The 23211-nt window shown below is 46.1% G+C and overlaps 1 protein-coding gene across 1 annotated transcript; it reads left to right on the top strand.

The window, feature by feature from the left end:
* Window positions 1–835: 835 nt before the first annotated feature.
* Window positions 836–20573, top strand: mrpl52 (mitochondrial ribosomal protein L52). The gene is made up of 5 exons (XM_063061287.1): window positions 836–947; window positions 1564–1657; window positions 3707–3774; window positions 18570–18634; window positions 19457–20573. Exons 2-5 carry the CDS (start codon window positions 1566–1568, stop codon window positions 19670–19672), a joined length of 441 nt encoding a protein of 146 aa, XP_062917357.1. The 5' UTR covers window positions 836–947; window positions 1564–1565; the 3' UTR covers window positions 19673–20573.
* Window positions 20574–23211: the final 2638 nt, after the last annotated feature.

Genomic DNA, 23211 nt, shown 5'->3' with positions numbered 1-23211 from the left:
GTCACACCCCACTCTCTCCCTCCATCCCTCGCCCACCCCCATTATCTCCCCACCTCGCTCTCCCTTTCCCCATTCTCTCACTCTCAAGTTTGTTGAATGTCATTTCTTGTACGCAAATGTAAAGATGAACGAAATAATTTTATTCCGCATCCAAACCACAAAAGATAAAGGAAATAATAATAATAATAATAATAATAATAATAATAATAATATGGTTTGGTGACAATGAAGTATAATAATAATAATAGACGCAATGAAGATAAATACATAACTTTTAGACATAGAAGGCATCTATAGAGTGACACTAGGCTGTACATATGGTGGCTGACAATAATTAAGCAGTTGAGGTGTTGATTAGCTTTACTGCTGGAAGAAAGTAACTTTTTGAGTCAGGTGTTAGCGGGCTGGATGATAAATAGCCTCCTCTCTCTTTCCCTCCATTCCCCCTCTCCCTCTCTCTCCATTCCTCTGCTCTTCTTACGTTTCCCATCCTCTCTCTCTCTCCATTCCCCGAATCTCTCCCTCTGGACATTAAACTTAGCCCTACCTTACTATTTTTTTATATTATTTGTTTTTGCACTATTTGTAATTTAATATATACATATACTTACTGGAATTGACTTACTTATTTTTCTATATTATCATGTATTGCATTGTTTTGCTGCCGCTAAACAAATTTCATGACATAAACCGGTGACATTAAACCTCATTTTTATCTTGCGCGCACGCACGCACGCACGCGCGCGCCCACACACACACACACACACACACACACACACACACACACACACACACACACACACACACACCGCATGCGCCCTGCTTCTTGCACTGCGCCTGCGCGGTGGCCGGTTGCTGAAGGAACGGCGGCGGGTAGCTGAGGGTTGCGAGTTGCGGCCGTGTTGATCGTGGTCAGGAGCGGCGCCACCGGGCTGAAGCGCTCCCAGGTACTGGGATTAGAGAGTAAAGGGTCACCTCGCCTCATGTTCGGGCTATGGGGAGGGGGGGTGAATGGTCAGGAGGCCTCAGGTTCGGGTCATGTGTGGGGGTGAAGCGACATGCGGTCCCTGCTCCACTGAGTGAGGAGTGTCAATGAGGTTTGTATGCGTGAATGGTACAAGGGTCATGTGGTGGTGAAAAGACACCCTTTCCTGTTGCTGACACATCACGCGTGGGGATAAGGGGCCGTGTTTTGGCCACCTGCAGAGGTGAAGGTGTCATTGAATCACTCCAGGGGTGGAGGGGTCAAAAGTTTGGACCCGAGGGTCATGGGGAAGCCCACGTTCCATCACTAGGTACCCTTGTTCCTGGGGTGGAGGGTCAAAGAACCAGAGTGATGGGTTGCAGAGCGTATTTGTGGGTCACCGGGGGTGGGAAGAATGAGCAGGTTGCGGAGGTCACGTCTGGTTTGAAGGGTCACAGGGCCCAGGGTCCCGTTTTCCTTGGGTGAAGAGTCACAGGGATGAGGGATCAGGGCGATGATGTTGCGCGTGTTGATGAACAGTCAGAACTGATTCATTCATTGGGTGGTCAAGTGAAGTAACCCATTACACTGATCTTCAGGTATGTGGCGATCGCTCTGTATTCCTCTGAACCCGGTGACGAGAGCTTTCTCCTGTGGCCCTGTGTGTCGAGCAGGGAGTCAGTGGCGACTGGAGTGAGTACCCACTAAAGATTATATTGTTTTCCACTCCCTCTGCCTGCCGTGCATGCGCCACACACACTTCCTCGCTCCCTCGCTCCCTCTCTCCTCTCTTTTTCTTTCTCTCTGTCACGCTTTTTAAAAAAGGAGGGAGAGAGAAACCGGGTAATTATGGACCGGTTAGCCTGACATTGGTGGTGGGGAAAATGCTAGAACCAGTTATCAAAGATGTGATAACAGCACATTTGGAAAGCCGTGAAATCATTGGACAAAGTCAGCATGGATTTGTGGAAGGAAAATCATGTCTGACGAATCTCATAGAATTTTTAGAGGATGAAACTAGTAGAGTGGATAGGGGAGAACCAGTGGAAGTGGTATGTTTGGATTTTCAAAAGACTTTTGACAAGGCCCCACACAAGAGATAAATGTGCAAATTTAAAGCATTGTTCCCGATGTTGGGGAAATCCAGAACAAGGGGTCACAGTTTAAGGATAAAGGGGAAGCCTTTTAGAACCAAGATGGGGAAAAATTTCTTCACACAGAGAGTGGTGAATCTGTGGAATTCTCTGCCACAGGAAACAGTTGAGGCCAGTTCATTGGCTATATTTACGAGGGAGTTAGATATGGCCCTTGTGGCTAGAGGGATCGGGGGTATGGAGAGAAAGCAGGTACAGGGTTCTGTGTTGGATGATCATACTGAATGGCGGTGTAGGCCAAATGGCCTACTCCTGCACCTATTTTCTATGTTTCTATGTCTCTCCATCGCCCTCTCTCTTTGCCTGCTGACAATCTGTCTCTGTCCCTATCTCTCTCTTTTCCCCCTCTCTCTTCCCCCCTCCCCATTCCTCTCTATCTCCCTGTCTGTCATCTCCCTCTGGCCTTTAAACAGGGCACGACTCATCAACCCTGCCGTCCTGCATCTGGCAACACTCACAACACGCTGGAGGAACTCAGCAGGTCAGGCAGCATCTGTGGAAACGATCAGTCAACGTTTCGGGCCGCAACCCTTCGTCAGGACTGAAGAGGGAGGGGACAGAGGCCCTATAAAGAAGGTGGGGGGAGGGTGGGAAGGAGAAGGCTGGTAGGTTCCAGGTGAAAAACCAGTAAGGGGAAAGATAAAGGGGTCGGGAGGGGAAGCAGGGAGGTGATAGGCAGGAAGGTGATCGGCAGGAAAAGTGAAAAAGGAATAGGGGACAGCACAATGGGTAGTAGAAGGAGGCAGAACCATGAGGGAGGTAGAAGGCAGTTGGGGGAGCGGGCAGAGTGAAATTGGGATAGAGGAAGGGAGGGGGAGGGAATTACCGGAAGTTGGAGAATTCAATGTTCATGCTAAGGGGCTGGAGACTACCTAGACGGTATAAGAGGTGTTGCTCCTCCAACCTGAGTTTAGCCTCATCATGGCAGTAGAGGAGGCCATGTACGGACACATCCGAATGGAAATGTGAAGCGGAGTTGAAGTGGGTGGCAACCGGAAGATCCTGTCTATTGTGGTGGACGGAGCGGAGGTGCTCAATGAAGCGGTCCCCCAATCTGCGTTGGGTTTCACCGACATTGAATTCTCCAACTTCCAGTAATAACCTCCCCCCTCCCCTCCCCTATCCCAGTTTCACTCTGCCCCCTCCCCTAGCTGCCTACTACCGCCCTCATGGTACCGCTTCCTTCTACTACCTATTGTGCTTTCCTCTATTCCTTCACCTTTCCATCACCTCCCTGCTTCACCTCCCCCACCCCTTTATCTTTCTCCTTAATGGTTTTTCACCTGGAACCTACCAGCCTTCTTCCCACCCTCCCCCCACCACCTTTATAGGGCCTCTGCCCCTTCCCTCTTCAGTCCTGACGAAGGGTTCCGGCCTGAAACGTTGACTGATGATTTCCACGGATGCTGCCCAACCTGCTGAGTTCCTCCAGCGTGTTGTGAGTGTTGCTTTGACCCCAGCATCTGCAGAGTATTTTGTGTTTACGGTCCTGCATCTGGCGATGCTTCAGAATTGTCAGAGAGCTGTCCACTGGGGAATACTGCTTCATGTTACTTCTTCCTGTTGTTCCGCCCACCCCCATCCCCAGGCACGGTTTATCCCGAAGTGGGACAGAATATGGACCCCTGACGGATCTCCCGGACTGGTCTTTTGCAGGTGAGTGTGACATCCTGGACTGAGCGAGACGGTCGGTGATCAGACAGACTACCTACTGCACATTTAATACCTACTCCAGCACCAACATCCCACACTGTCCCCCCCTCCTTTCATTCCTTGAACACCCACAGATCACAATCCCAAACATACTCTAGATTCAGGGGTTCTCAACCTTTCTGATGCCATGGACCCTTACCATTAACTGACAGATCCATGTTCCGCATTGGGAGCAAGAGAATAACTGAAGAGTAAGGAGGACCATTTGGGGGGTGGGCGAGGGGAGGAGCAGGACATGCTTGGAGGAGGAGGATGTGGACAAGGTCCTAACGGTGTGTTGGTATTTGGAGGATTGTGGGATCAAGATAGAGTATGGTAATATGCTGGAGCTTTTTGAGATGGGGGAAGGGCAGGCAGTGTTGGGTCTCTGAAAGAACATTAGGTGGATAAGTCCAGGGCCTGATGGAATATACCCCAGATTATAGAGGGAGGCAAGAGAAGAGATTGCTGGAGACTTCACCAATACCTTCATGTCCTCTCTAGCCACGGGAGGTCCCAGAACACTGGCTAGCAGCTAATGTTGTTCCATTACTCAAAAAGGGAAATGGGGATAATCCTGGAAGCTGGGCTGGTGAGTCTCACTTCAGTGTAAGGGAAATTACGGACAGGATTCTTAGGGAACTGATTTACGAGCATTTAGAAAACCATGGCCCAGTTAGGTTCGGTCTGCATGGCTTTGTGTAGGGCAAGTTGTGTCTTACTAACTTGATTGAGCTGTTTGAGCGACAAAGGTGATTAATGAAGGCAGAGCTGATAATGTTCAGTAAGGTGTTCAACAATGGTCCTCATGGGAAATTTATCCGGAAGATTAGGATGCATGGGATCTAAAGTGAATTGGCTTACCCACGGAAGACATAGGGTACCGGTCGATGGGACTTGTTCCGGCTGGAGGTTCATGATTTGTGATCTGTACTGGGATCTCTGCTGTGATATTTTTATTTCGAGACAGTGAGGCCCAACAAGCTGCACTGTCCAACAATCCGCCTATTAACATCATTGCCTAATTACAGGACGATTTACAATGACCAATTAACCTACTAACCGCTACGTCTTTGGATTTTGGGAAGACACCGGAGCATCCGGAGGTAACCCGTGCAGTTTGCAGGGAGAACCTACAGACTCCTTACAGACAGCGCTGGGACCGAACTCCAAACTCCAGAAAGTCCCGAACGGTACTAGTGTCGTGCTGATTGCTCAGTGACAGTGACGTGATGCAAATTGAGATGAATGGGTTAGTAAGTTCACAGACGATATAAACATTGCTCGTGATGTGGATAGTGTAGAGCAGAGGTTTTCCCACGGACCCCTCAGAAATTGGTAGGGGTCTATGGCATAAAAAGGGTTGCGAACCCCTGGTGTGGTACATTGCCAAAGACAGTGCAGTGTAGGTCAGTTGCAGATACGGGTGGAGAAAAGGCAGATACTGTTTAATCCAGCTCAGTGTGAGGAGCTGCATTTTGAGAGATCAAATGTAAACAGGCAGTGCAGGAGGCAAGGTCCTTAACAGTGTGGATGTGCAGAGGAATCTCGTGGTCCAAGTCCGTCGCTCCTTGAAAGTGTCTGCACAGGGTGATAGGGTGGTAAAGGCATATGGCACTCTTGCCTTCATTTGTCAAGGCATTGCGTTTAAGAGACTGGAGTATTGTATTGAATTCTGGTCACCCTGTTATAGGAAGGATGTAGAAGCTTTGGAGAGGGTCTGACAGGATGTTGCCTGGATTAGAGGGCATGTGCTATGAGGAAAGATTGGACAAGTTTAGGCTGTTTTCTCTAGAGCAGTGACAGCTGAGGGGAGACCTGATTTGAAGCTTACAAAATTACAAGAGGCATAGATAGAGCAGACCCTTATTCACAGGGTCCAGAGGTCTGATCCCAGAGGACATGCATTGAAGGTGAAAGGGTAAAGGTTCAAAGGAGGTGTATAGAGCAGTGTTTTTCTTTTAACTCAGTTAGTATTTGGTGCCTGGAATGGCAGTGGACGCAGATACGATAGAAGCATTTCAGAGTCTCCTAGATATGTATATGGATGTGCTGGAAATAGAGGTATATGGACATTGTGTGGGCAGAAAGGATTAGTTAGGCACTTAATTGATTTGGCAAAACGCCATCTGCCAAAGGTTTTGTTCCTGTTCAGTACATTCTACTCGGCAACCCAGCCACAGGGGGGAGACAGTTCCTAAGATTCCTAACCTCTGGTGAAGAGCTTTCTCTCCACCTCCTCAATCCCTGACTATACCCCCAGTTCCGGACACCCCTTGGGGAAATGCCATCCCTACTTCCCAGTGGAGTCATGAAGGAATTCAGTGACTTTCAATGACGTCACACATCATTCATCCAAACTCAGGAGAGCAGAGGGGCAGTCTGCTTCACCTCTCTTCACACGTCAAGCCCACCATCCCAGGACATTGACTGAGCTCTCTCTCACAAGCCTGTCCTTCCTCAGGTAGTGATTCCAGGCCTGTACTCACTATTTCAGATGTATTCTCGCCAAGGCTCTCTATAATTGCAGCAATGTGCTTCTTCTACTCCAACCCTCTTGCAGTAATGGATAGCATGTCATTACTTCCCTATGTTGCTTCACTTTCATGTGATTCATGGCCAAGGGCACCCTGATCCCTCTGAACAACACCGGTCAGTCTCTCATTATTTTACAACAATCCAGCAATTTAATTTATCCCCAATGTGGATGTTCTCACTTTTTTTCACATTGTTTTCCATCCATCTTTCACCCACAAAATCCTTAATCTTATCCCAGCCTGTAACACTGCCAGGGTTCTTTTATTAGATATATAAACCCCACCAGCACTGTCTCCTCCACCACCACCCCCTGCCCCCAACCCAGATGAGATTCCAGCCTGTAAATTTGTTATAGTAAATATAAATGTTATGAATAGATCCAGTCTGTAACTCAATCCAGGTTCTTGAGTAATAGTTACACAGCATAGAAACTGGCCCTTTGCCCTATTCGTCCACGTGACTATGAGCTGGTCCACTCTTCTGTTCACATCTTTTAAACATTGTGCAAAATTCTGCCACTTCCTCATTCCGCATATCCACCACTCTCAGTGTGAAAATGTTGTTCTTCAAGCCCCTTTTCAATCTTTCCCCTCTCATCTTAAAACTGGTTTTAGAATCCCCTACCCCGAGAAACAGGATTGTGGCCTTATCTATGCTCCCGGCCTCCTACGCTGCAAGTTTTTTTTTTAAAAAAGTCTTAGCCCATCCAGTCTCTCCTTATAATTCAAGCTTTCCAGTCCTGGTAATGTCCTTGTGAATTTTCTCTGCATCCTTTCCAGCTTAATCACATAACTTGGTGACAGACTAGAATCATGTGTATTGTCTCTGATACACTGTATGCTGTGTTATTAGTTTTTGTGGCATCAGTACAGTGCAGGACATGTCTAAAAAATTACTAGAAGCTACTATAAAGATAAAAAATAAAATAAATAGTTCAAAAGAGGATTATTGAGGACTTTGGTGTTCATGGACCGTTGAGAAAGCTGATGGCAGAGGGGAAGAAGCTGTTCCTAAAATGTTAAGTGCAACTTCAGGCTCCTGTACCTCCCGCCTGATGGTAGTATTGAGAAGAAGGCATGTCCCTCTTGTTCATAACTCCAAGTGTGGTCCTGCCAACATCTCGTACAGCCAAACTGAGTGTGTGCCAAACAACTTCTTCACCGTCCTATCCATCTAGTCCAAGTTAAATTCCATCTGCCATTCCTTGGCCTATTTCCTCCAGCTGTAATCTTGCAAGCTATAAGGCATAGGAGCAGAATTAGGCCATTCAGTCCATCAAGTCTGCTCTGCCATTCCATCATGGGCGATCCCGGATCCTACTTAATCCCATACACCTGCCTTTTCGCCATATCATATCCTTTGATGCCCTGACCGATCAGGAAACGATCAACTTCTGCCTTAAAGATACGCGAGGACTTGGCCTCCACCACAGTCTGTGGTAGAGCATTCCACAGAGTTACTACACTGGCTAAAAAAATTCCTTTTTACCTCTGTTCTAAAGGGTCGCCCCTCAGTTTTGAGGCTGTGCCCTCTAGTTCTGGGTACCACCACCATCGGAAACATCCACCCTATCTGGTCCATTCAACATTCGATAGGTCCCCCTTTACAATTGTATCATTACCCTTATTACATGCCTTTTCCAGCTCCCTATGGAGTCTCAACCCCACATCTTGGCTATTATTTGGAGACCTATATATGATTCCTATAATGGTTTTTTTCACCCTTGCTGTTACTTAACTCCACCCACAAAGATTCAACATTCTCTGACCAGATCATAAGATATAGGAGCAGAAGTTGGCCATTTGGCCCATTGAGTCTGCTCCGCCATTCAGTTATGGGCTGATCCAATTCTTCCAGTCATTCCCCATTCCCCTGCCTTCTCCCCATACACTTTGATGCCCTGGCTAATCAAGAACATCTCTATTTCTGCCTTAAGTGTGCCCAATGACTTGGTCTCCACAGCCGCTCATGGCAACAAAGTCCACAGATTTACCACCCTCTGACTAAAGTAATTTCTCCGCATCTCTGTTCTAAATGGACATCCTTCAATCCTGAAATCATGCTCTCTTGTCCTAGACTCCCCTACCATAGGAAATAACTTTGCCGTGTCTAATCTGTTCAGGCCTTTTAACGTTCAGAACGTTTCTATGAGATCCCCCGTCATTCTCCTGAACTCCCAAGAGCTGCCATTCCTCATATGGTAACCCTTTCATTCCTGGAATCATTCTTGTGAATCTTCTCTGAAACTTCTCCAATATCAGTACATCTTTTCTAAAATAAGGAACCCAAAACTGCACACAATACTCCGTGTGGTCTCACAAGTGCCTTATAGAACTTCATAATCACATCCATGCTCTTGTATTCTATACCTGTAGAAATGAATGCCAACATTGCAATCATCTTCTTCACCAATGACTCAACCTGGAGGTTAACCTTTAGGGTATCCTGCATGAGGACTCCGAAGTCCCCTTGCATCTCTGCATTTTGAATTCTCTCCCCATCTAAATTATTTCTTCCACCAAAGTGCATGACCATACGCTTTCCAACATTGTATTTCATTTGCCTCTTCTTGCCCATTCCCCTGAACACCAGCCCCTGTGGAACTCCACTGGTAACCAGCAGCCAGCCAGAATAGGATCCCTTTATTCCCACTCTCTGTTTTCTGCCAATCAGCCAGTGCGCCACTTATGCTAGTAACTCCCCTGTAATTTCATGGGCTCTTATCTTGCTAAGCAGCCTCATGTGCGGAACCTTGTCAAAGGCCTTCTGAAAATCCAAGTACACCACGTCTACTGCATCTCCTTTGTCTACCCTGCTTGTAATTTCCTCCAAAAGTTGCAGTAGGTTAGTCAGGTCGGATTTTCCTTTCAGGAAATTATGCTGGCTTTGGCCTATCTTGTCATGTGTCTCCAGGTATTCTGTAATCTCATCCCTAACGATCGATTCCAACAACTTCCCAACCACTGATGTCAGGCTAACAGGTCTATAGTTTCCTTTCTGCTGCCTCCCACCCTTCTTAAAAAGCAGAGTAACATTTGCAATTTTCCAGTCATCCGGTACAATGCCAGAATCTATCGATTTGTGAAAGATCATTGTTAATGCCTCCACAATCTCTCCAGCTACTTCCTTCAGAACCCAAGAGTGCATTCCATCAAGTCCCAAAGATTTATCCACCCTCAGACCATTAAGCTTTCTGAGCACCTTCTCAGTCATAATTTTCATTGCACATACTTAGCTTGCCTGGCACTCTTGAATGTCTGGTATACTGCAGATGTCTTCCACTGTGAAAACTGATGCAAAATACACATTCAGTCCCTCTGCCATCTCTGCGTCTCTCATTACAATATCTCCAGCATCATTTTCTATTGGTCCTCTATCTACCCTCAACTCTCTTTTACCCTTTATATACTTAAAAAAGCTTTTAGTATCTGCATTGATATGTCACCAGCTTCCTTTCATAATTCATCTTTTCCTTCCGAATGACCATCTTAGTTTCGTTCTGCAAGTTTTTAAAACCTTCCCAATCCTCTATTTTCCCACTAGCTTTGGCTTCCTTGTATGCCCTCTCTTTTGCTTTTATTTTGGCTCTGCCTTCACTTGTCAGACACGGTAGTGTCCTTCTTCCATTCGAAAATTTCTTCTTATTTGGAATATATCTGTCTTGCACTTTCCTTATTTTTCGCAGAAACTCGAGCCATTGCTGCTCTGCTGTCTTTCCTGCTCGTGTCCCTTTCCAGTCAACCTTGGCCAGTTCCCCTCTCATGCCATTGTAAATTCCTTTATTCCACTGAAATACCGACACATTGGAATTTAGTTTCTTCTCAAATTTCAAAGTAATCTTGATCATATTGTGATCACCGTTCCCTGAGGGTTTCTTAACTTTAAACTCTCTTATCACCTTCGGATCATTGCACAACACCCAATCCAGCACAGCTGATCCCCTAGTGGGCTCAACAACAAGTTGTTCTAAAAAGCCATTCCTTAGACATTCTACAAATTCTCTCACTTGAGGTGCAGAACTGGCCTGGTTTTCCCAATCCACCTTCGTGTTAAAGTCCCCAACGATTATCATGACAATGCCCTTCTGACACGCCTTTTCTGTCCCCTGCTGTAATTTGTAATCCACATCCCAATTGCCATTGGGGTCCTTTTACCCTTGCCATTTGTTAACTCAGCCCATAGAGACTCTACGTCTTCTGATCATATGTCATCCCTTTCTAATGATTTAATATTATTTCTTATACACAGGGCCACACCACCCCCTCTGCCTACTAACCTATTTTCTGATACACAGGCAGCAATCCCGAGATTACTACCCTAGAGGGCCTGCTTTTCAGCTTCCGACCCAACTCCCTGAATTCTCTCTTCAGGACCTCCTCCCTTTTTCTATCTATATCATTGGTACCAATGTGTACCAAGAATTCTTGTTGTTCGCCCTCTCCCTTCAGAATACTCTGCACCCAATCCGAGTCATCCTGTACCCTGGTGGCACCTGGGAGGCAACACACCATGTGGGTATCTCTGTCAGGCTGACAGAACCTCCATTCCTCGTCATCTTCTCCCCCTTCTGCAACACAGAACCAGGCTCAGTGCCACCCCTGTTACCTCTTTGTAAAGATGTATTTCCATCTCTTACCAACAGAGCCATACCACTGCCTATGCCTTCATGCCTCTTCTTTCGATACAAAGTATAATCTTTGATGTTCGGCTCCCAATGCTCACTGATGCACACAGTGTCATACCAGACAACCTCTAATTGCACTGCAAGTTCAGCTTTCTTATTCTGAATGCTACGTGCATTTAAATACAGCATGTTTAGTCCTGTATTCTTCATCCTTTTGAATTTTGCCTCTGTGGTACAATTTAACTCCTTGCTCTGTCTGTATTTGTACCCAGTCATTGGCTTGTCCTTCCTTACATTCATGTTACACCTATCATCTACTTGTAAGTCTCCTGGCTCATCCTCAGCTCCATCATCATGGTTCCTGTCCCCCATCCTATTAGCTTAAACCACTCCCAACAGCTCGAGTGAATCTGCCCGCAAGAATATTGGTCCCCGTCAGATTCCCGTGCAACCCACCCCTTTTGTTCCGGTCCCACCTGCCCCAGAAGAGATCCCAATTATCGAGAAATTTGAATCCCTGCCCATTGCTGCAATTCTTCAGCCACACATTTCTCTGCCACCTCATTCTATTCCTATCCTCACTCTCGCGAGGCACAGGCAACAATCCCAAGATTACTACCCTTGAGGTCCTGCTTCACAGCTTCCTTCCTAACTCCTTGTATTCTTTTTTTTTTCAGGACCTCCTCCCTTTTTCTTCCCATGTCGTTGGTACCAATATGTACCATGACTTCTGGCTGCTCACCCTTCCAGAATGTCCACTACGCTGATTTTGCTGTTTTTCACAAATGTACTAACCATGTTGCCAACATCGTCACTTTCAATTGTTAACATAGTACACCAATCCTTGTATATACAGAGGCCTGAGTAACAATCCTTCCACCCTCTGTCTCCTTCGACTAAGCCAGCACTTCACAACCTTTTTTATACTATGGACCCCTACCATTAACTGCCGGTCCATGCATACCAGGTTGGGAACCCCTGCACTCAGCCAACCTCAAACATTTAGCCAGGTCACCCTGGGTCTCATGTGATCTAACCTTCCATACTAGCCCATCATGTGGTACCTTGTCAAAGTCTTTTCCAAAGTCTATATAGACAATATCTGCTGCCCTGCCCTTGTCAATCCTCTTGGTCATCTCTTTCCAAAGCACTAAGCCATTCTGACCATTACTCATCCGTCATTGGCTTTCCAAATGCTGATATACCCTGTCCCTCAGTATCCCCTTTAGTAGCCATCCCACCACCGATATGAGTCTATAGTTACCCATTGCAGCCCTTAAATAGATGCATAACATTAATCTTCTGGCACCCCAGCCATGGTTAACAACAGTGTCTCTGCTGGGTGCCTGCAGTCTGTTCACAAATACCCTGGGGTACATGTGGTAAGACCTCTCCCCATAGGATTTATCCACCTTAATGTGCTTTCAGAGCACCAGCACCCCTGCTGCAATGTGGATGTTCCAACAATTGTAATGAGACCATAAGATAAAGGAGTAGAATTAAGCCATTTTGCCCATCGAGTCTGCTCCACCATTTCATGGTTGATCTATTTCCCTCTCAGCCCTGCTCTCCTGTCTTCTCACCATTACACTTAATGCCTTGACTAATCTAGAATCTATCAACCTCTCCCTTAAATGTACCCAATGATGTAGCCTCCACAGCCGCTTATGGCAATGAATTCCACAGGTTCACTACTCTGGCTAAAGAAATTCTTCCTTGTATCTGTTCTAAATGGATGTCGCTCTATTTTGATGTCGTGGCCTCTGGTGCTAGACTCCCCCACCATAGGAAACATCTTCTCCAGATCTACTCTATCAAGGCCTTTCAACATTTGATAGGTTTCAATGAGATTCCCGGCTCATAATTCAGAAGTAACAGAGGGTACAGGTCCAGAGCTATCAATCAATTTGCATATGGTAACACTTTCATTCCTAGAATCATTGTTGTGAACCTCCTGTGAACCCCCTCTAAGATGAGGAGCCCAAATCTGTTTACAATTCTCCAAGTGAAGCCTTATAAATCTTCAACATTACATTCTTGCATTTATATTCTAGTTCTCTCGAAATTAATGCTAACAATGCATTTCCTTTCCTTACCACAGACTCAACCTGCAAATTAGACTTTAAGGAATCCTGCACAAATACTCCCAAGTCTGTTTGCACCTCAGATTTTTGAATTTTCTCTATCTTTAGAAAATATTCTATGCTTTTTTTTTCATGACCATACATTTCCCTACACTATATATCTGCCGCTTCTTTGCCCATTCTCCTAATCTGTCTAGGTCCTTCTGCAGCCTCCCTCCCTCCTCAACACTACTTTCCCCTCCACCTATTTGGCGACAAAGCCATCAATTCTGTCATCCAAATTATTGACGTATAATGTAAAAAAAAACAGTCCCAACATAGACACCAGCAGCCAACCAAGCAAGGCACCCTTTATTCTCACTCTTGGCCTACTGCCAGGCAGCCAATGCTCTATCCATGCTAGTATATTTGCTGTAATACCACAGTCTCTTAACTTGTTAAGCAGCCTCATGTATGGCACCTTGTCAAAGGCTTTCTGAAAACCCAAGTACACAACATCCACCGATTCTCCTTGGTCTATCCTGCTTGTTATTTCTTCAAAGATTTCCAACAGATTCAGCGTATTTCATCATGTCAATAAGATAGTTAAGAAGGCTAATGGAATGCTTGCTTTTGTTAGTCAGATCATTAAGTGGAAAAGTCAGGAGGTGATGTTGCAACGTCATAAAACTCTGGTTAGGCCACATCTGGAGTATTGCATACAGTTGTGGTCGCCCCAGTATTGAAGCTTTAGAGAGGGTGAGAAGAAGTTTACCAGGATGCTGCCTGGATTAGAGGGCACGTGCTATCATGAGAGACTGGATAAACTTGGGTTGTTTTCTCTGGGGTGCCGGAGGCTCAGGGGAGATCTGATAGAGGTTTACAAGATTATAAGAGCCATAGATAAGAGATGACAGAGAGTTGCAGTTTACCAGGATTGAAATGTCTAATACCAGAGAGCATGCATTTAAGGTGAGAGGGGGTAGGTTCAAGTGGGATGTGAGGGATAAATGTTTTACTCAGTCGTGAATGCTAGATTCTGGAATGGTTTCAGCCACCGGAAAGTTTCAAATGTCACTCCGCTCTTCAAGAAGGGAGAGAGGCAGAAGAAATGAAATTATATGCCAGTTAATCTGACCCCAGTGGTTGGGCAGATGCTGGAGTTGATTGTTAAACATGTAGTTTCAGGTTACTTGATAAAATAGGCTGTAGTCAGCATGGTTTCTTCAAGGAAAAATCTTGTCTGACAAATCTGTTGGAATTCTTTGAAGAAATAACAAGCAAGATAGATAAAGGAGAATCAGTTGATGTTGTGTACTTGGATTTTCAGAAGGCCTTTGACAAAATGCCACCCATGAGGTTGCTTTACAAGCTACGAGTCCATGTATTACAGGAAAGATTCTGAAAATGGATAAAACAGTAGCTGATCGGCAGGAGGCAAAGAGTGCGAATAAAGGGAACCTTTTCTGATTGACTAGTGGTATTCCACAGGGGTCTGTGTTGGGACCAATTTGTTTTATGTTATATGTCAATGATTTGGATGATGGAGTTGATAGCTTTGCAGATTATATGAATACAGGTGGAGGGGCAGGTGGCTTTGAGGGAGTATAGAGGCTACAGAAGGGCTTAAACTGATTAGTAGAATGGGCAAATAAATGTCTGATGGAACACAGTGTTGGGAAGTGTCTGGTCATGCACATTGATAGAAGAAATGAAATGGTTAACTATTTTCTAAATGGAGAGAAAATACAAAAATGTGAGGCACAAAGGTGCACGATTCCCTAAAGGTTAATTTGCAGGTTGAGTTTGTGGTGAGGAAGGCAAATGCAGTTGTTAGCATTCGTTTCCAGAGGTCTAGAATATAAAAGTAAGGGTGTAATGTTGAGGCTCTATTAAGCAGTGGTGAGGCATCACTTGGAGTTTTGTGAGCAGTTTTGGGCTCCTTAGCTTAGAAAGTACATTCTGACATTGGAGAGTGTTCAAAGGAGATTCATGAAAATGATTCCAGGGTTAAACGGCTTGTCAAATGCAGTGTGTTTGATGGCTCTGGGCCTGTATTCACTGGAATTCAGAAGAATGAGAAGTAACCTAATTGAAACCTATCGGGTGGTGAAAGCCATTGATAAAGTAGATGTGGAGAGGATGTTTCTTATGATGGGAGTGTCTAAGACCAGAGGACACAGCCTCAGAATAGTGGCATCCTTTTAGAACGGAGGGGAAGAAGAATTTCTTTAGCCAGAGAGTGATGAATCTGTAGAATTCGTTGCCACGTTCAACTGTGAAGGCCAAGTTTTTTATGTATATTTAAAGCAGAAGTGGATCGATTTTTAATTGGTCAGGACATGAAGGGATATGGGAAGAAGGTGAGATTAGAGCTGAGAGAAAAATTGATCAGCCATGATGAAATTGCAGAGCAGACTCGATAGCTCAAATAGCCTAATTCTCCACTTACATTTCATGGTCTTAAGCCTGGAATGTGCTGCCTGGTATTGTGGGAGAAGCAAATACATTGGAGGATTTTAAGAGACGTTTGGATAGGCACATGGTTTAATAGGCACATGGCACATGAAGATGGAGGGTATAGGTAGGAGGGGTTAGTGTTTGGGTGTTTTTGATTTGCATCTTAGCTGGTTTGGCTCAACATTGTGGGCCAAACGGCCTGTTCCTGTGCTGTGCTGTACTGTTCTGTGTTCTAAGTGCTTCCAAGAACTCCAAAACCACATCCTTAACAATCAGCTCCAACTTCTTCCCAACCACTGAGGTCAGACTAACAGACTTTTCTTCTGCCTCTCTCCCTTCTTGAAGGGTGCAGTGAAATTTGCAATTTTCCAGTGCTCAGGAACCATGCCACAATCTATTGATACTAATGAGTCCTCATTCTCTTCAGCAACTTTTTTAAAATCCCTGGGCTGCAGACCATCTGGTCCAGGTGATTTCAGAGCACCCTTTCCCTAGAAACGGCAACTTCACTCAATTCTGCCCCCCGACACTCTCGAAGTTCCAGCGTACTGGAAGATTGATGCAAAATACTTAGCGGTTTGTCCACTGTTTCCTTATTCCCCCATTACTACCTGTCCAGCAACATTTTCCAGTGGTCCAATATCAACTCTCATCCCTCATTTACTCTTTATCTATCTGAAAAATCATGGTATCCTTTTTTATATTAATGGGTAGCTTATTTTGGTTTTCCATCTTTTCCCTCTTTATGACTTTTCTACTTAGTTGCCTTCTGTTGTTTTTTAAAAGCTTCCCAAACCAACTTCCCTTTTATTTTGCTTTGTTAATAAGCTCTCTCTGGCTTTTGTATTGGCTTTCACTTCTCTTGTCAGGCATTGTTGTGTCACCCTGCCTTTTGTAAACAACTTCTTTGGGATGAATCTATCCTGTGCTTTCCAAATAGCTCTAAGAAATTCCAGCCATTGCTGCTCTGCTGTCCTCTTCCAATCAATTTTGGCCCGCTGCTCTCTCATGCCTCTCTTCACTGTAATATTGATACATCTGACCTTAGCTTCTCTCTCTCACATCGCATGGTGAATTCTATTATATTATGATCATTGATCCCTAAGGATTCTTTTACCTCAGTCTCTCCAATCAATTCTAGTTCATTACACAGGACCCAATGCTCTGGTGGACCCAACCACAAGCTGCTCTAAAAAGCCATCTCAAAGGCGTTCTATAAATTCCTCCTCTTGGGATCCAGCACCAACCTAATTTTCCAATCTACCTGCATATCGAAATTCCCCATAACTACCATAACATTGCCCTTTTGACAAGCCTTTTCTATCTCCTGTTTTAATTCGTAGTCCATATCTTGGTTATTGTTTGGAGCCTTGTATATAACTCCCATCGGGGTCTTTTTACCCTTGCAGTACCTTAACTCTACCCACAAGGATTCGACACTTTCTGATTCTATGTCACCGCTTTCTAAGGATTTAATTTCATTTCTTAGCAAAAGAGCCACCCCACACCTCTGCCTATCTGCCTGTCCCTTCGATGATGCAATGTGTATCCTTGGATGTTAAGGTTGTAGCTATAATTTTCCCTTAGTCACGACTCAGTGATGCCCACAATGTCATACCTGTCATTCTGTAACTGTGCTATGTGTTCACGCAGCTTATTCCGTATACTGTGTGCATTCAAATATACCCCCTGCAGTCCTGTATTCGGCAACCCTTTCAGTTTTGTTCCCCTCATACATTGCAACTCATCCCACTGACTACAAACCTTCTTGCGAGGATATTGGTCCCCTCGGATTCAGGTGTAACCTGTCCCTTTTGTACAGGTCATACCTTCCGCAGAAGAGATCCCAATGATCCAGAAATCTGAACCCCTGGCCCCTGTACCAGTTCCTCAGCCACACATTTATCTGCCAGATGCTTCAATTCTTAGTTCACTGGCGCATGCCATAGACAGCTGTCCAGAGATACTACCCTGGAGGTCATGTTTCTCAGCTTTCTACCCAGCTCCCTAAAATCTCTCTTCAGGACCTCCTCGCCTTTCCTACCTGAGTCATTGGTGCCAATATGTAGCAAGACTTCTGGCTGCACACCCTCCCCATTCAGAAAGCTGTGGATCTGTTCCAAGACCTCCCTGGCCCTGACTCCCAGAAGACAACGTGCCATCTTGGTTGTCTCTATCACGTCCACAGAATCTCACCTCTGTTCCTTTAAATGTGGAATCCCCTGTCAATACTGCAGTCCCCTTCACCTCTATTTTCCTCTGAGCCTCAGCACCAGCTTCAGTGCCAGAGACCCGGTGGCTGTGGCTCCCCCAGTAGATCGTCCCTCAACAGTATCCAAAATGGTAAACTTATTATTGAGGGGTACGGCCATAGGAGTTCACTGTGTTGTTCATTTCCTTTAACTCCTCAGCTTCAATGAACTCCACAGTAAAAAGAGATGAGAAATTTTCATTCAACACCTCGCTCATTTCCTGTGGCTCTAACACACGGACAATCATATTCATCCTTAAGCTCTAAGTAAATTGATTATGAAAGTGTGTATAGGTCACCATATACTACCTTGGTTCAGTTTCTTGCAGAAATTTAAATTAAAATAAATTGCAGGAATAAAAGAAATACAATAAGAATTGTACGAAACCACTGTACACAAGTGAAGATGACAAATAAACAATGTGCAAAGGAATACTGTTCTATGATCTAAAACAAACCTTAACATACTTGTAGAATCTCCTTAGGATTTTCCCTTATCTGATCTTCAAAAGGTTGCTCATATTCCCCTTTAACCTTCAGATTGCTCTGATATTCTCTACAGACTGACCTTGGTTATGAACACCCAATTTAGAAACATCCTCACAACGGAGCGAGTTCCCATAATATAGGAAAATTCAAAGTCTGACATATGCACATACATTTGCTTCCCCCATAAGGACAAATCCCAGCTTGCAATCGTTGTTCCATTCCTAGCCGCACCCCTGTCTCCTCAATGAGCCCCTCCCTGTGACTCAGCTGTGGTACACTGCCTCTGCATCTTGACAATGTCTATACTACCCCCCACCCCTTCTCCCACCTATAGATGGGCGTCCAGCACCCCCGATGAAGGGACACATCCGTAGGCATCAGAAGGCAGCTGAGATGGCGGTAAGTCACTCTGGCTGTGTGTTCACATCCACTCCCTCCCCTACTCATCCACCTCCTTCTCACTGGCACTCTCTCACTTCTTCTCCATCTCTCCTACCCACCTCTCTCTCCCTCTCCTCCACAACTCTCCCCTGCAACTTCTCCCTTCTTGGCTTCCCCTCCAACCCCACCCTTTTCACCTCACCTCCTCATCTCCACACTTCCACTTCCTCTACCCTCTCTTCCTTTCCCCCTCCTCTATTTCTCCTTCCCATTTTCCCTTTACCACCATAACCCCTTCCACACCCACCCCTACTCTCCCCACACACATTTCCCCTTCACTCACAATCCCCACTTCCCCACCCTCCCACTCCCCTTTTCTTACTCTCCCTCCCCACTCTTTTCTCCCATTCTCCTCTCTCCTTTCCAACCCACACTCTCCCCCCTTCCCTTTTATGTTCTTCCTCTTTATCATACACCCACTGCTGTTTACCTCCTCACCGCTTTCTTTCTCCGCTCCCCCGCCACTTTTCCCAGCCACCTTTTCCCTGTCCTTTCCCTCTAGCCCACCTCCTCTTTACCCCCTCCCCACTGCTGTCCTCCCCTGCTCATCCCTCTGCCTCTCAACCCTACCCTTCTTCCTCCCCCATTTTGCCTCTTGTCCTCCTCCCCTTCCTCCCCACTGCCTCTGCTGTCTTCCTTGACCCCATAGCTTCCAGCTCTTACCTGCCCACGTCTCAGTCTCAGCTCCTTCTGTCCTGACTCGTTCACTCACTCCTTGACTCCGCTGCTTCTGATCCCTGCCATCCGCACCTCTATAGCTCTGCCCCCTGTCCTTCACAGGGACGGATTGTAATGCTGACCAATGAGCTGCAGCAGGGGATGGAGCAGTGGGAGATTGAGCAAGTGGCCCTCCACAGGCAGCAGGAAGAACAACTTGAATCGCAGCTCCGTCCCAAGGGAGCCAGGGCCGGGCAGCGCGCCCGGCAGGATCACGCTGCCAGAGCCAGGCACCGCGCCCGGCAGGATCACGCCGCCAGGGACACCCATGCCGAATAAAGGTGCTCCAGACGCTGCTCCTACTCTGTAATGTGGTCTGTCTGTTGGGAACGGGAGAGTTGGTAGGGTTGGAGGGCTTACGGGAGATGGGTGCAGCTAGAGAGCAGAAGATCCCATGTACATCATCCCATCCACCCCCTCCTTTTTGCATGGTGTGTAGGTTCAAGATGGGGGCACTGGGGTTAAATAGCACAGCAAGATCCTAGGAGCAACAGCTTTGCGTCCTTTGTTGCCTCTGGGTGAGTATAATTATGCAGGGCAAGTTCCCGGCAATGGCAGAGATCAATGTCCGTGCATGTCTCACATTCCTGGGGTGGGTGGGGAGGACTGTGTGTTGAATCAGAATAGCAGCGTTGCAGAAACGTGTGGGGCAACATCCATGTGTCCCTTCCTACCAGGAAGGAGGGTGAATCAGGTGGCTTCAGGACAGCAAGATCCCAGGAGCATGTATGAAACACCACCAGGAGAGGTGGAGGTTAGTGTTGAGGCTGGGGGTTCCTGGAGTCTTGCTGTGTTGTCCCCCTGGGATACCTCCCCCCATGCTCCCTCACCTTGCCCTTCAGTCTGGCCCACTCTGGGGCAGCTCCCTGCGGCCCTGCAGGCTTTTCCTTTCCTCGTGACCTTAGACTGTTCCCTTCTGTGGGAAGGTGTGAAACTGGAAGTGTAGGAAAGGTCAGGTGTAAAGAGATCATTCAAGTAGCTCTGGTAAGAGTTGGGTATGGACTCCCTCGCTCCCTGGTTGTGACCACACGGATGGTATACTGGTGAAGAAGATGTGCTTGCCCTTTGTCAGTCCGGCCACTTTGTACAGGGCTTTGGACATGCTGTTGAAACTTGACACAATGCAGGTTGTTTTTAACAAAATAGACTTTATTCACAATAAAATATTTACGAGAATAAACCATGCAGAGCCTTTTCATTCCTGGTCAGTGCATTCAGTAGCGTTACGTTCTTTTTTTCAAACCAGTAACATTGTTGCTGCTCATGTGGCTGGCTGGAGAGTTAGACTAATACAACATTTTAGAGCCCCTCCCTGTCCAGGAGAAGACCCCTAGACTGTGGGTGTTCCCCGTCAGTCCTTGGTGTTGGCTGCACCGAGCATCAGTATGTAGTCCCACAGCCTGGAATATGCCAATCGGCAACATTCCCTTCCACAACATCTCGCTGGACAGGGAGACCAACAAATTCCAGGTAGAGCAAAGGAACATAGAACACTACAGCACAGTACAATCCCTTCAGCCCTCGATATTGTGCCGAACTTTTAACTTGCTCAAAGATCAACTTAGCCCTCCATTTTTCTTTCATCTGTGTGTCTGCCTGAGAGCCTCTTAAGTGTACCTAATCTCTCTGCCTCTACCACCATCCCTGGCAGTACATTTTACACCCACTATATTGAAAACACAGCTGTGACATCCCTCTTCCCCTCACCCCCCCAAGTTTACACCATTCACCTTAAAATGATGCCTTCTTTAGCCATTGCCACCCTAGGAGAAAGGCCACTGGCTATCCACTCTGTCTCCACCTCTTACCATCTTTCAGACCTCTTATCAAGTCACCACTATCATAATCACACTTTATTGATCCTGAGGAAAATTGGTTTTTGTTATAGTTGCACCATAAATAATTAAATAGTAATAAAACCAATCCTCCCTTCCAAAGAGAAAATACCTAGCTCTCCCAACCTTTGAACACAAGACACATTCTCCAATCGAGGCAGCATCCTGCTGAATCTCTTCTGCATCTGCACCCTCGCTAGAGCTTCCAGATCCATCCTATAGTGAGGTGACCAGAAATGAATACAAATACTCCCTAGTCTGGTCTAACCAGAGTTTTGTGGAGCTGGAACATCAGCCTGTGGCTCTTGAACTCAACCACTGACTAATTAAGGCCAACTCCTGATACGCCTTCTTAACTACCGGTTTGGCAGCTTTGGGCAGGGCTGCAGCCCAAGGGCCCAAAATGGGTAGCTATCATCATGGCGGACAAAAAAAACTAGAGTGGAGCACAAAAAAGAAATGAAGAGGACCGTGAGAAAGAAGCATTAAAAAAGACATTGAAATTAACAAAATTTTTTAAACCTGTTCTCAATGATGCAGCAGTACCATTGATCTTGTCACAGTCTGAGACCGGTGGACAAATGGAGACTTGTTCAACAGGTAGTGCTAGCACCAGTGTTAGCACAGGACCACTGTCCTTGCCACAGTCAGCAGCTAACGTTGAGGCAGAGAGCATGACTTTGGGATTCCCACCACAGAGGCCTCCGAACAACCAAGTTAGCCACCATTAATATTAACATTACCGCTACAGAGGATCCTTACAGCACTGATCCTGCTCGCTGGGGAAAGGAAACGTTAGATGATTCAGTCCGAGCATACTGGGCTAAGAAAGGGCAAGAGTCCTGCCAGAATAAGGATGTGGATATCAAGGTTTCGGAATGAGTATACAAACAGCAGAGATGTTTTTTCTCCAAATTTCACTTCAAACGCAAGCTTGTAAATGATGAGTACATATTAAGGCAATGGGACAGGACAGGCTGAATCATCTTACTCTGACGTCACTTGAAAGTGATCTTGTTTGGAAACTGGATTTTAGTTATCTGATCAAGGACTTTGCTGTGAAGAAATCCGGAAGAACTAGGCTTCAATTTTGAAAAACAAGCGTCTGACTTTGTACATATCTGGGCTTGTGTGTCAGTGCTGTTCCTGTTTTTGTGGCAATAGCTAATAGTTGACTGTTTACAAACCTAGTAAGTAATAAGTGGTCCAACACAAAATAATCTGCAGATGCTGGGGTCAAAGCAACACTCACAACACGCTGGAAGAACTCAGCAGGTCAGGCAGCATCCATGGAAACGATCAGTCAACGTTTCAGTCCGGAACCCTTCGTCAGGACTGTAGAGGGAAGGGGCAGAGGACCTATAAAGCAGTTGGGGGGAGGGTGGGAAGAAGGCTGGTAGGTTCCAGGTGAAAAACCAGTAAGAGGAAAGATAAAGGGGTAGGGGAAGGGAAGCCGGGAGGTGACAGGCAGGAAAGGTGAAGAAAGAATCGGGGAAAACACAATGGGTAGTAGAAAGAGGTGGAACCATGAGGGAGGTGATAGGCAGTTGGGGGAGGGGCAGAGTGAAATAGGGATAGAGGAAGGGAGGGGGAGGGCTTCGTCTGCCACACCAGACGGGATCTCCCAGTAGCCATCCACTTCAACTCTGCTTCCCACTCCCATTCAGATATGTCCATACATAGCCTCCTCTGCTGCCATGATGAGGCTAAACTCAGGTTGGAGGAGTAACATCTCATATACCATCTAGGTAGTCTCCAGCCCCTTGGTATGGACATAGAATTCTCCAGTTTCTGGTAATTCCCTCCCCCTCCCTTCCTCTATCCCTATGTCACTCTGCCCCCTCCCCCAGCTGCCTATCACCTCCCTCATGGTTCTGCCTCCTTCTACTATCCATTGTGTTTTCCCCTATTCCTTCTTCACCTTTCCTGCCTATCCCCTCCACCACTCCTTTATCTTTCCCCTTACTGGTTTTTCACCTGGAA

Source organism: Mobula hypostoma, chromosome 10 (genome assembly GCF_963921235.1).
Source record: "Mobula hypostoma chromosome 10, sMobHyp1.1, whole genome shotgun sequence".
NCBI lineage: Eukaryota > Metazoa > Chordata > Chondrichthyes > Myliobatiformes > Myliobatidae > Mobula > Mobula hypostoma.
This window is presented reverse-complemented; position numbering and strand designations above follow the sequence as displayed.

What these genes read in the sequence shown, in the direction of transcription:
- mrpl52 (XM_063061287.1), top strand. Translation starts at nt 1,566, where the DNA reads ATGTGGCGATCGCTCTGTATTCCTCTGAACCCGGTGACGAGAGCTTTC. An exon ending in GGGAGTCAGTGGCGACTGGA is followed by an intron (nt 1,658 to 3,706) that starts GTGAGTACCCAC and finishes CCCCATCCCCAG; the next exon opens with GCACGGTTTATCCCGAAGTG. An exon ending in CCCGGACTGGTCTTTTGCAG is followed by an intron (nt 3,775 to 18,569) that starts GTGAGTGTGACA and finishes TCCCACCTATAG; the next exon opens with ATGGGCGTCCAGCACCCCCG.